The sequence below is a fragment of the Olea europaea genome, chromosome 1 (genome assembly GCF_002742605.1).
Source record: "Olea europaea var. sylvestris chromosome 1, O_europaea_v1, whole genome shotgun sequence".
NCBI classification, from domain to species: domain Eukaryota; kingdom Viridiplantae; phylum Streptophyta; class Magnoliopsida; order Lamiales; family Oleaceae; genus Olea; species Olea europaea.
In genome coordinates this window covers 9,446,351-9,458,446 of record NC_036237.1, presented here as the reverse complement: position 1 = coordinate 9,458,446, position 12,096 = coordinate 9,446,351, and the positions used below count along the sequence as shown (strand labels likewise).

At 33.6% G+C, this 12,096-nt stretch overlaps 2 protein-coding genes across 2 annotated transcripts in view; both read left to right on the top strand.

Annotated features, from left to right (window-relative positions):
• Window positions 1-629: 629 nt before the first annotated feature.
• LOC111393233 lies at window positions 630-2,964 on the top strand. Its single transcript, XM_023018674.1, has 3 exons — window positions 630-787; window positions 1,454-1,780; window positions 2,536-2,964. The coding sequence occupies exons 1-3, from the start codon at window positions 712-714 to the stop codon at window positions 2,685-2,687; spliced, it is 555 nt and encodes a 184-aa protein (XP_022874442.1). The 5' UTR covers window positions 630-711; the 3' UTR covers window positions 2,688-2,964.
• Window positions 2,965-8,535: 5,571 nt separating this feature from the next.
• The window catches only part of LOC111393217 (oxalate--CoA ligase-like), a 6,183-nt gene continuing 2,622 nt past the window's right edge, over window positions 8,536-12,096 (top strand). The window contains exons 1-3 of the mRNA XM_023018653.1: window positions 8,536-8,885; window positions 9,646-10,693; window positions 11,217-11,320. Of these exons, the coding sequence (XP_022874421.1) occupies window positions 8,685-8,885; window positions 9,646-10,693; window positions 11,217-11,320 (1,353 nt within the window). The 5' untranslated portion in view covers window positions 8,536-8,684. The remainder of the gene's footprint in view (window positions 8,886-9,645; window positions 10,694-11,216; window positions 11,321-12,096) is intronic.

Here is a 12,096-nt window from a genome sequence, read left to right as displayed (position 1 = left end):
TCAAATCAATTTTTATCCATACATTTTGAGAAATCAATAAATTGCTAAAAACATCTTCACTAACACATTATGATTGATAGGTAACTCATAACAATATTTGTAAAGATGAACCTCATTCTCGGCATGATTCTGGTAAAAAAGTTGACTATGTGAAGTTAAACTCTCGATGTCAACAATCTTCTACAAGCCTTTTGAAATATGTTCCTTTAACAAATTAATTAAAAATTGAACTCAATGGCCCAAACCCACGTAGACCTCTCAACCCACAAGTAGCACGAATCTTCAAAGTCAAATTATGTGCCAAACTTCGTGCATGACTTCTCCATAAGAGAAGAGAACAGGCCATGTCCAATCTCTAGGAAACTCAGCACCCACCATCATGATTGATGCTTTTGAAAAAAATTGTATAATTCCAAAGTCCCGGCGTGAGTAGCGGAGATGATTATGACCGGTGATTGTGCTTCCTTGTCAAATCTCCACCGTCAGTCTACCAGCAAAAAATGGTAAAAATGGGGGTCCCATTCCCATCATCTTTGGCCTAACTTCAGCAAGAAAATGGGAAGTGTAATTTTCACACAGTCCAATTCCTTGTTTCGTTCTGTTCATCACATTAGTCTATAAATAGCATTTGCTATTGGCTCTTTGTTGTAATAGGCCTAAGCACTTAATTCGCATTTTGTGTAAGTGATTTAGGCTCCCATTATCATCACCATGGCTTCACATCAAGGTTTGAAGAGTTTGGGGATTTTTGTTCTTGCTTTAGTCTTTTGCATGCAAGCCGTACAAGGTTAGTGAATTTCTTGTTTCAAGAATTACAACATGCATTTGCATTTTTGTTTTAGTCTCTTAGACGCGTTTTTAACAATTAGATAATATTATGTCAAGAAACTCCATGTCATGTATTGTTAATTCAAAGATCTTGTAAATATATCGATCTCGAAAAGATTTACAATTAGTATATTATGCCATTTTAGCCTTTCATTACCCTTTCGATCTTGTGTCTATGAGCTTAGTACGAGTATGAGTTGCGAGCTTGACATTTGAAGCTCAACCGTCACATCACTTGAGCTCAACCTCTTTGCAGTTCATCTTATTAACCTTGGCCAACCACTTCCAGTCAACTTTTGATTCATGAGCTCGTACATTGGCCATGACTTGGTCAACTCACCAATTACAACCCTACACCACGCCGTCATTTTGACGAACCTAAGGTGTCAAACATTTTCAAGGACAACAAAATAAAATGCCTGACTATGTTTAAAAATAATAATAATTGATCCATCATCCTTAAACAAAAACAAGTTGGTTCTCGTTCTTTTATTATAAATCTATTAGTCTAATGGGAAAACGATTCAGATCTCTTCGTGTACCAACCATCACCTTAATTTCTAGGAGAATGATGTTAATTCATAACTGTACTGAATTTGTTCTTTTCTGATAAATGATATCACAGGAAAAATATCCTGCGAGAATTTGAACAAAGACTCGTGTGCCTATGCAATATCATCTTCCGGGAAGCGCTGCGTGCTGGAGAAGCATGTGCGCAGAACCGGCGATGAAGTATACTCATGCCGAACATCAGAAATTGAGGCCGAAAAACTCAAGGAGATGATTGAAACTGATAAGTGCATCAAGGCCTGTGGCTTGGATAGGAATGTGCTGGGAATTTCATCTGACTCTCTTTTGGACTCTCATTTTACCCAAAAACTCTGCTCAACACAATGCTATGGTGGCTGCCCCAACATTGTTGATCTCTACTTCAATCTTGCCGCTGGGGAAGGTAATACTCCAACACGACACTCTTTTTGACAGCCCACTCACATAAGTGGACCCAATACAATTTTAATCGTTAGTCCACACGTATAATGTGAGAGAGCCATCAAAAATGATTTAAAAAATACTGTAATTAAAGTATGCTTGATAAAAAGATATCTTTGTGACAAAAAGTGTAGGATAATTATACTCATAACACTTTTTCTTTTTCTTTTCTTTTTCCTTTTTTTCTTTTTCTTTTTCCTTTTTCTTTTTAACTGGACTGAATTTTAATTGCAATGAAGGTCCTCAAATTTTATTTGCGCATTTTTCCCCAACTTTTTTCATCGGATTATTACATTGTACTTTCCATTAATTAACATATCTCATCTGTAAAAACGACTTTCATCCAAAAAGACTATTGAAAGGGCATAAACGACTTATTTCCCTATCATATTTTCAAAAAAATAAATGTGAAAGAACAATCAATTGTTTTTTTCCTCATTTTAAAGCTCGCAAATTCAATGTTTTGTTGTAAACAATTATAACAGAAGATTTAAGATAATAATTTGATGAAAAAGTTAGGCACATAAGTGTTACAATGAAAAAAGGTTGATGACTTTAATTAAAATTAAAATATGGTACCAAAAAAATAAAAATAAAATTGTAGTGTAAATATGATTATCCAAAATTTTAGACAATTAATGCATCGTTTTTTTTTTTTATTTCCATGAAAATAATTATTTTCGCTAACATTCTTAACCTTTATAAACTATTTGGTAGGTGTATATCTTCCCAAATTATGTGATGCGAAAGGTGCAAATGCTCGTCGAGAAATGAGTGAAATCAAGAGCTCAGGATATGTAGCACCTGGCCCCGAGTCAGGTGTCAAGCCTGTAAGCTTCATGATTGCCCCAGCAATGGCTCCTTATTGATATCATTTCCCGGCATACACAGATTACACCAGACAAGCCACTAAATACTTATGAGTTTACACGTTTCACGGTCATAGAGTACAAGCCGACACCGATGGATTTTTCCGACTGCGTGTTGTAGAATATTATATGTTTGTTTGAATAAGATGATGATCAATAGTCAGAAGGTTACGTAGTTTCATATAAAAAATGTATTGAAATATGATTGTTGTATTAAGTATTATTGAATCTTTGAATTAAATTTGAGTGATTATCAAATAGCGACGAGTTATTCTTCTCTCATGTGGTGATTATTTTATAGGGTTAATTACATAATTATGGAATATTTTGGAATCCAATTTAAAAAATCAGTTATATCAATAAATTTTGTAACATTACGAAAGATGAAATTTTTCAAAAAAAATTGGGTGTTTTTCAAATATGTTTATTGTGTTACATGATATGTAGTCGTCGCCATCACCTCCTAAAATCATCATATATGGGCCATTGTCACCCCCACGAAGTAGGGCATAATTGTTATTTCAATTTTTACTCATTCAAGTGGCCAAATACTTTGTAGGATCCAACCATCTAACCAAATCTGTCCAATCCAACTCAACCGACGAAGAGGCAAAAACCGACCCGAACCGGCTGGAATTGGATTGGGTCAGGTCGTATTTTGGTTCACGAGTTGGGTGCCTAGCCCTATACATATAACCCCCGTTTGAGCCCCATTTCTTGGAGATTATAATGTTTTGAATAGTGTTTTTTTGAAAAATAAGTGGTTGAAAAGAAAAGAAAAGATTTTGATTTACGTGTAATATTATTTTATTGAAAATTGTGTGATTAAAAGTAGGAGAGAGAAAATTTTAATTTAATGTAATGAGGAATAATGGGGCTCAAACGGGGGCTAAATAAAATTTTTCAAAAATAACTTCCCTGGTATAACATTATTTACACTTCATTTTTCTGAGATTTGGATATTTAGGCCTCCATTTGACAAATTTATGAACAATTTATGGAGAAAAATAATAAAAAGAGTAGTAGTAGATCCTACAAAATATGTGAATAATAATGAATAATAGTTATGAATGTAACAGTAGAAATTTTTATTTGATTTTGACTAAATTTATGAGTTATTTACTTCTAGGTAATATTTTTATCTTAGTATACATTATTGATTATTCTTAAGATAGAGTTTGTATATTGTAGTTTAATGTAATCATATTGTTTTAACATGAGATTTTAGCGAGTAATGAATTTAGAGTTGATAGGTTCAATGACAGATTTTAAAAACGGGGAGACACGTGATGCAATATCATTGGATAGTTAAAAAAAAAAAAAATCCATACAAACGCTAACAACTCAATACCTGTCGAAGCCCCTGTTTCCAATCCCTGTTTGAGTAACATTATTGATGAAATTATTCTATATATTGTTTGTCTAAATAGTGAATAAAAACTACAGATTTCCCATAAATGTAAAAATCAAAAGTATCAATAAGATCGAGTTTAATAAGGATGAAACTTTAGACCAAATTAAATTTACAAATAATTACATGTACTATTACAATGGGAAGACTATCTTGCAAGTGTGCAGTATGTTGTAGCAAGATTACCGATCGAACTTTATTCTACTGAAAATCGTTTTGAAAATAAAGATAAAACATATTTTCGTATAAAATGGATTTCTAATAGTAATGGGCGGAATTAGGGCCAATATCGAAACCACACACCATAATTAGTGATTACAGTAGGGCGACGACTTGCCCCGTTTGCCGCCTCGTCTATTTATTTTTTCTCTTAATGGTGTGGGTTCGAGGCGGGGATGCCCAGCCCCACCAACCCGTCGGGACGGGTTTTTTCCAGCCCATTCGGGACGGGACGGGGCAGGGATTTTTGCCATCTCTAACCATAATATTGATTGTTAAAGTGCTAATCTTTGTGATTCAATGATTAAAGATTTGGATATAGAGATTACAGTTAAAAAAAAAAAACCAATAATTCACTATAATATTTTAAATCCAAACATCCTAAAAATTTAAACCTTTTATCAGTGGAATTTAAAGCACGTATAATGGACATAAATTTAATATTGGCGATGATAAAGCAAGTGCAATCATGTGATATAATAGTCCAAAACTTGAGTACCAGCAAATGGGAGATTATCATCCTATAAAATTAGCAACTGAACGTGGATGTTTTATATAGGCCAACCATTTTTTGGACTGTCTAAAGAGGCAATTGGATAAAGATGCATTTAAATACATCCACAAAAGAGTGTGAAAATGTGAAGTTGGAATAATCAATAATGTTCGTTTGCTATTGACTTGAAATCATATAATTTAAAATTTAACAGAAATAGGGAATGCAATATCTATTGTATATTTGAACGAGCCTTAAAATCATAGTTCAAATTTATTTTTTTGTGAGAATTTGGAGACCAATCTTCAATTTTTTAGGAGTTGCCACATATACGTTTTGCCAAAAATAAAAAAATAAAAAAATAATTATAAAAAATGTAAAAATCTTCGATTTTTGGATATAAGGTGCTAAGATTAGAAGGTTTGATATCCAACGATATTTTTTTTTAAGATTTGGGATCTCTACTGCAAAATTTTTAATATTAAATTAATTAGTAAAAGCAATTAATTATTTAATTTAAGTCTCTATTTGGGACTCAAAACTAATTTTCAACCACTGATTTCATGGGACTCACATTTTATCAAGGGTAATTGGTACAAAATGTCCTTACCTTTCAAATTTATTGTCGAAAACATTCTACCTTTCATTTTTTGACATTTTGCCCCTACCTTCCACATTTCTTTGCACAAAATGTCCTTTTCACGACTTTACCCTCCACTGAAATGAAACAAAAGAAAAGAAAAGAAAAAAAATAAAGAATTAATTGCAATCATAGTCCCAATTTTTTTTTAAAATTATAAATCAGTCATAATTTATTGTGAACTAAAAAATTTTAAAATTAAGTAGAGAAAAGAAACTTGAATGTACAGGGAAATAATCAAGAAATGGAGAAATTTTTAATCATAAACAATGGAAATGAAAAAATTTGAAGATTACGTGTTTTTGCCTCAAACTTTCCATCTACTCTTCACAAAATAAAAATTGAGATTTATGCTTACCAATTTTTGAAGATTTTCAGTTTCATTGGCTATGGTCCAAAATTTTCTCTATTTCTTGATCATTTCTCTGTATATTCAAGTTTCCTTTTCTTTTCCTTTTTTGGTAATTTAAAATTTTTTCAGTTCACAATAAATTGTGACCAATTTGTAATTTTTTTGAAATTTTGGGACTATTATTTCAATTAGTTCTTTATTTTTTTTCTTTTTATTTTATTTGAATGAAGGGTAAAATCGTCAAAAACGAATGAAAAGGACCTTTTGCGCCAAGAAATGTAAAAGGTAGGGGCGAAAATGTCAAAAAATGAAAGGTTTTGACATTTTCCACAATTAGTTTGAAAGGTAGGGACATGTTGTGCCAATTACCCTTTCATCAATTTCTATAAAAATATGCTAATATTTTATTTTATCTAAACTAAACAGTGAATAAATAAACGTAAAAATAATTTATTTAAGCTCAGCAAAACATGGACTACATTAAAATTTGAAGGTGGTGTGAAGACCAGGTGTCCAAAATTTATTAGAATTGTATGTCGACATTGCACCAAGGCATTCAAATAAAGAAAATGATGTGCATTGTGCCCTTGAATTTGAAGCAGAAAATAGTTTGGAACCCACTTGCACAAAGCAGCCAAATTAAATTGGCCATCCCGCGGCCGAGGACGTTTCCTTGATAAACCCACATTCTGCCACGTTAGAGGCAATGTTCTACTAGGTCAAGATTGCGTCTATCCCTTGAACATGAAGCACCCACGTAACACAAAAGAATCATATTAATGTCGGTAATTTTAAAAACAAGACAAAATATAATTTGAATTAAGCTGGTTTTTCAGATATTCATAGGTCACGTGCAAATAAAAAAAGTCCCAAAAAAAAAAGAAAGTGGAGCCCCATTATGAGTGTCGATCAAATTACGTATCAATTATTTTCTAACAACATAACATGGTTCATATAATTTTGAATAAATAAGTATCGACTGGGAATGAGGGGTCTATATCAATTTTTAAAATATCTCAAGAATGTACATTAGTCCTATTTCCATACATGTGAAATGTTAATTTCCACATAAGTGAGCTGCACCGAGCATCATATTCTTGACCATCTTACCATATGATGTAGACTTTCTCCAAACAACTGCTTGACAACTTTACTCTCGTTAATCTCCCTCTTCAAGTTATATTCTCATTTTCCTATTTGAAAAACTCGTGAAACTTAAAAGTTTAGTCCCTCAATAAAAAATTCAACGGCTCCTACTTGCCCATCAATCGAGCCGGGCACTATCTATGGGCCTATTTGTTACGAGTCGAGATAGCTTTTCAAAATAATAATAATAATCATCAACTAATTTATAAAAATTAAATATAAATCGGCTCGCAAAGATCACAAGTTCTAGGGCTCAACTCACTAAATTCGAGTCTGTCGGGGAGGTAAGCGACAGCCAATTTGGACTCGCCGTCACCCCTACACGCGTAATTCTCCAATCGAACGCGAAAGCGAAAAGCCAGGCGCCTTTCCTACCTGACGGGTTTCGAAGGATTGCACACGGAAACTTTCAAGAAGCTTTGAAGAAGACCTCATATTCGTTGGAAATCACAATAGGAGCCAGGCATAATATCCAATGAATAGCCACGTGGAATACCTCCCCCGCGTGTCGCCGCCACCGCTGATATAGATGTGCTACTTGAAACCCCAACTACAATCCTGGGAAAGATTGCAATTTCCTTCTCTCAACTAATAGGTTTGCCTCGTATTGATCATCCAAGTTAACTAATTTTATCTTTTATCAATCAGCTTATATTTTTTTCAATTTGATCTGCAACTTTATTTCCATTAAACTTGTGTTTGTAACCGTGATCCAAAAAGATGAAATTCATGATTGGCCGACACAATTCATAGCCTAGCCAATGGAATTTATGACCTAACTAATATAATTGGTCGTCTTATCATGCACGTCATTTACCACCATACAAAAAATGATCGTGCTATATGTACAATTTTTTTTAAAAATTCCCTTATTCACTACTCACAATGAGAGTGATTATCACACGCCAACATTTTTTGAATTCACATGGAGTCCACGAATCTTCTGAAATTGAGTATACCATTTTGTCAATAAGATTTTGTATAAATATCTTTATCCTACAAAAAATAGACAAATCATGATTCTAGTGCCTCGAAAATTGTGTCATCAGCTTTATAAGCCCCCGTTTGGCTCCCATTACATTTCTTCTTTCTCTCTTCTATTTTTAACCACACAATCTTCTATAAAATAATATCACACGTAAATCGAAAAAAATTTCTTCTTTTTCAACCACTTATTTTTTTTTAAAAATACTATTCCACCCCATTTTCATTTACAAAAAATGGGGGCCAAACGGGAGCTAAGTTGGGTCACCAATTTGACTAGCTAAGTTACAAATTCCATTATATTTGATTTTCTCTTGACCTAAGACTTGCTATATGGCAAGATCTAGTCACATATGTTACTCTATTATCCTAAGAGTGCTCAATGAAAACATAAATCTTGTATATAAGATAGAGTTAAGATGGTTAAATTATGATTAGATTAAAAAAAAAATTAAATTGAAATAAAATATAAAGTAGGAGGATTAATTTAAAACAATCAAAAGTTGAATGAAAAGTATGAAATAAATGCGTAAATTAGTGACCGCCACCTCAAAATCCCCATTTACAGAGGTCGATTGCTAACCGTCACTATGTGTACATGTATGTAAATTCTATATATAACACCCTTTGCTTGACACTTTTCTATCATCTTTTGCAATTTATCAAATCAGTATTACACTTTTCTTTTATCTCCACGCAAGCTCAAATCTCAATTTTCCTGCCTTTCGAGGATTTGGAAACAAATTCAATTAATGGCTAGTTTGACGCTAACCGGATTGTTAAAAGAAGTCGCCGGAAAATTCCCTTCCCGGCGAGCGATCTCTGTCTCCGACAAGTTCAATATCTCTCATGCACGGCTCCGTGAACTCATCGAATGTGCCGCTTCTCGCCTCCTCGCCGCCGGCGTGAAGCCAGGGGACGTCGTCGCCCTCACCTTCCCCAATACCGTCGAGGTAAATTTCATTCATCTTTTTCATTTTTCTTAATTATTTTGAGGAAAAATGACGATTATTTTAGAGGATTTTAGATTTTATTTATCTTGACAGTCCCTGGAATTTAAATTACTGGATTTAATTTAGTTCATCAAACAAGGAAAATTTACTCCTCTCTCATTTATGCTTGTTTTGTTTTTCACACGTGTTTAGAAATTTTATTTAATGTTATTGAAAAAGTTTTTTCCATTATCTTTCTTAAGATACCTTTATTTATATTTATATAATTTTGAGATTAAGTGGGAAAATGATTATAATTAAGCAAATTAAATGAGGATATATTAGTAAATAAACAAAAAAAAATGTTCAATAAGATAAAAAAAAAAAAAAGAGTAAGCATATATAAATCGAACGTGCTACCGAGGGAGTATTAAAATTGCATCTGACTTCACAGTGTGTATCGAAATTTAATTTGAATAAAAATTTCTATTAAAAATCGGTTTGATTGATAGAACTTATTTAATGTGCGATCATAAACTTTCTAAAATTGTATCAAAATTCACGCTTTCAGCGTGTTTGCAGTGAAAAAAAAACTTACTTTAAGTTGGTTTTCTCAGTATTATCCAGCTCAAAAAGCCATCTTAAGCATGGACAAACATCTCGAATTTATGCATATAGAAAAGGAATTTTTTGTTTCTTGTTATTCACACTCTTTAACGGTTTTGATTGAAAGATTTCTTTTACTAATTAAATTTTTTATTTTTTTATCCGATTAATGCAGTTTGTAATTATGTTTTTGGCTGTAATTCGTGTCCGAGCCACAGCGGCGCCACTCAACTCGGCCTACACTCTTGACGAGTTTGAGTTCTACTTATCAGACTCGGAATCAAAAATTCTAATAACCTTAAAAGAAGGCAACAAGCCGGCTGAAGCTGCGGCTTCGAAGCTGAACATCCCTCACATTACAGCCACACTGTCCGATGCCAACTCGGAACTCACCCTCTCCTCAACTCAGCCTCGGTCAAAGCCTGATTCAGTCTCTAAAATCATTAATGACCAATCTGACGTGGTACTTTTCCTGCATACTTCCGGAACCACTAGCCGACCCAAAGGCGTCCCGTTAACTCAGCACAATTTGTACTCTTCCGTTCAAAATATTAAATCCGTGTATAAACTCACCGAGTCAGACTCGACAGTGATCGTGTTACCGTTATTTCACGTGCATGGGTTGTTGGCAGGGTTATTGAGCTCGCTAGGAGCTGGAGGTTCGGTGGCTCTCCCAGCCGCTGGCCGATTCTCAGCTTCAACATTTTGGTCGGACATGAAAAAGTACAATGCCACGTGGTACACTGCCGTTCCTACCATACATCAAATCATCCTAGACCGCCACCTCAGCAGCGGTGAAACTGACTACCCGAAGTTGCGGTTCATTCGGAGCTGCAGCGCATCATTGGCGCCTGCCATATTAGCTCGGCTTGAGGAGGCATTCGGCGCACCTGTTTTGGAGGCTTATGCAATGACAGAGGCAAGCCACTTGATGGCTTCGAATCCATTGCCGGAGGATAACCCACATAAGCCAGGGTCAGTTGGAAAACCTGTGGGTCAAGAGATGGCGATATTGGATGAGAATGGGGTGCAACAAGAGGCTAATATCAATGGGGAGGTTTGTATTAGAGGTCCAAACGTGACTAAGGGGTACAAGAACAACCCGGAGGCTAATAAATCCGCTTTCCAATTCGGGTGGTTCCACACTGGAGATATTGGGTTCTTTGATTCCGATGGGTATTTGCATCTTGTTGGTCGAATCAAGGAGTTGATCAACCGTGGAGGTAAAATTTTATATTTTTGGTTTAGGATAATTAAAACATTCCAATAGGAGATTCAGACCTATTTTCCTTATTCTTTGATAGAGAGCACACATTCTTTTGCAGTTTTGTTGAAGCTATGCTACAACGTCTATTGCATATAAATTTGCTAATTTATTAATTTTTTTTCCATGCAAATAGTTGAAGTGTCAAGTTTTGGTCTTTAGAAATGATCGAAGTACGCAATTTTAATTTTAGCTCATACCAATGTCTTCATTCAATTATGGAGTTTCGCATCGAGAATTGCATATATTTTTCCTGTATTTGGACCGAAAACTAAACATTAACAGTTAAGATTTTGTCCAAAGGTTTAGCAGTGATGCTGAAGCTAGTTTGTCTAAATAGTAGATAACTAAATATATAGCTTCTTGTGGGTGGTCTAGTTTTAATTGCATTCTACATGATGAAAGTACATTATTTGAAGCATATTGTTTATTTTTTTTCCCGGTTTAAAAAGAGCAATAATTATTTATCTCCACAATTGCAGGGGAGAAGATTTCACCAATTGAAGTGGATGCCATCCTTTTATCTCATCCGGACATTGCTCAAGCTGTTGCATTTGGAGTCCCTGATGAAAAATACGGTGAAGAGGTAAAACAACAAATTTTGTCACCATCATTCCTTGTTATTATTACTATATTTTTGTCTACCTTGCTGAATTTGATTGGAGGATAGAAATGTTGGTTTTCTGATGTAGTGTGGTTTTTTGGCACGTAGAGGTAATACTCGAATGAATTTTTTTATTTTATTTTGTGGCTAACACACATCCATCATCTCTGTATAAAAGAATAGCACACATCCATCATCTCTGTATAAAAGACAAGTGATATGGTCGACGAAGGATTTTCTATTTCCTGATGTTGATTTGCGGACACAAGCAAGCCAAGACTATAGCATAAAGTCTGCCACTTTAAAGGATATACTCTTGGGGCCTGCTTGGGGGTTTTCATTTAAGTACAAAATTTTGGCGTTTATGAGGTGTCTAGTTTTGGATAATTTTTAGTAGCAATTTTTAAAACAATTCAATCAATGATTGAGAGTTTATTATTTAATGGTTCTGAAAGTTTATTGAAAGAATTAAATTATTTAAATATCCCTTAATGATATTTTTAATTTTTAATTTCTTGTATGAAATATTTTTAGTGGACTTATAACTAATTTTTTTTGACGTATAAGTTAATTTTAACTTATATTTACATATAATAAAAAATTTTACTTAATATTTACATATAATAAAATTTTTTACTTAATAAGTAAATTTTACTGTTGTAAGTTAGTTTTGTACTTATAAATAATTTTTTACACGAGTGAAGTTTTATTTATAAGAAACTTTTTATATTTTGTAAGTATATTTTTATCTTATATAT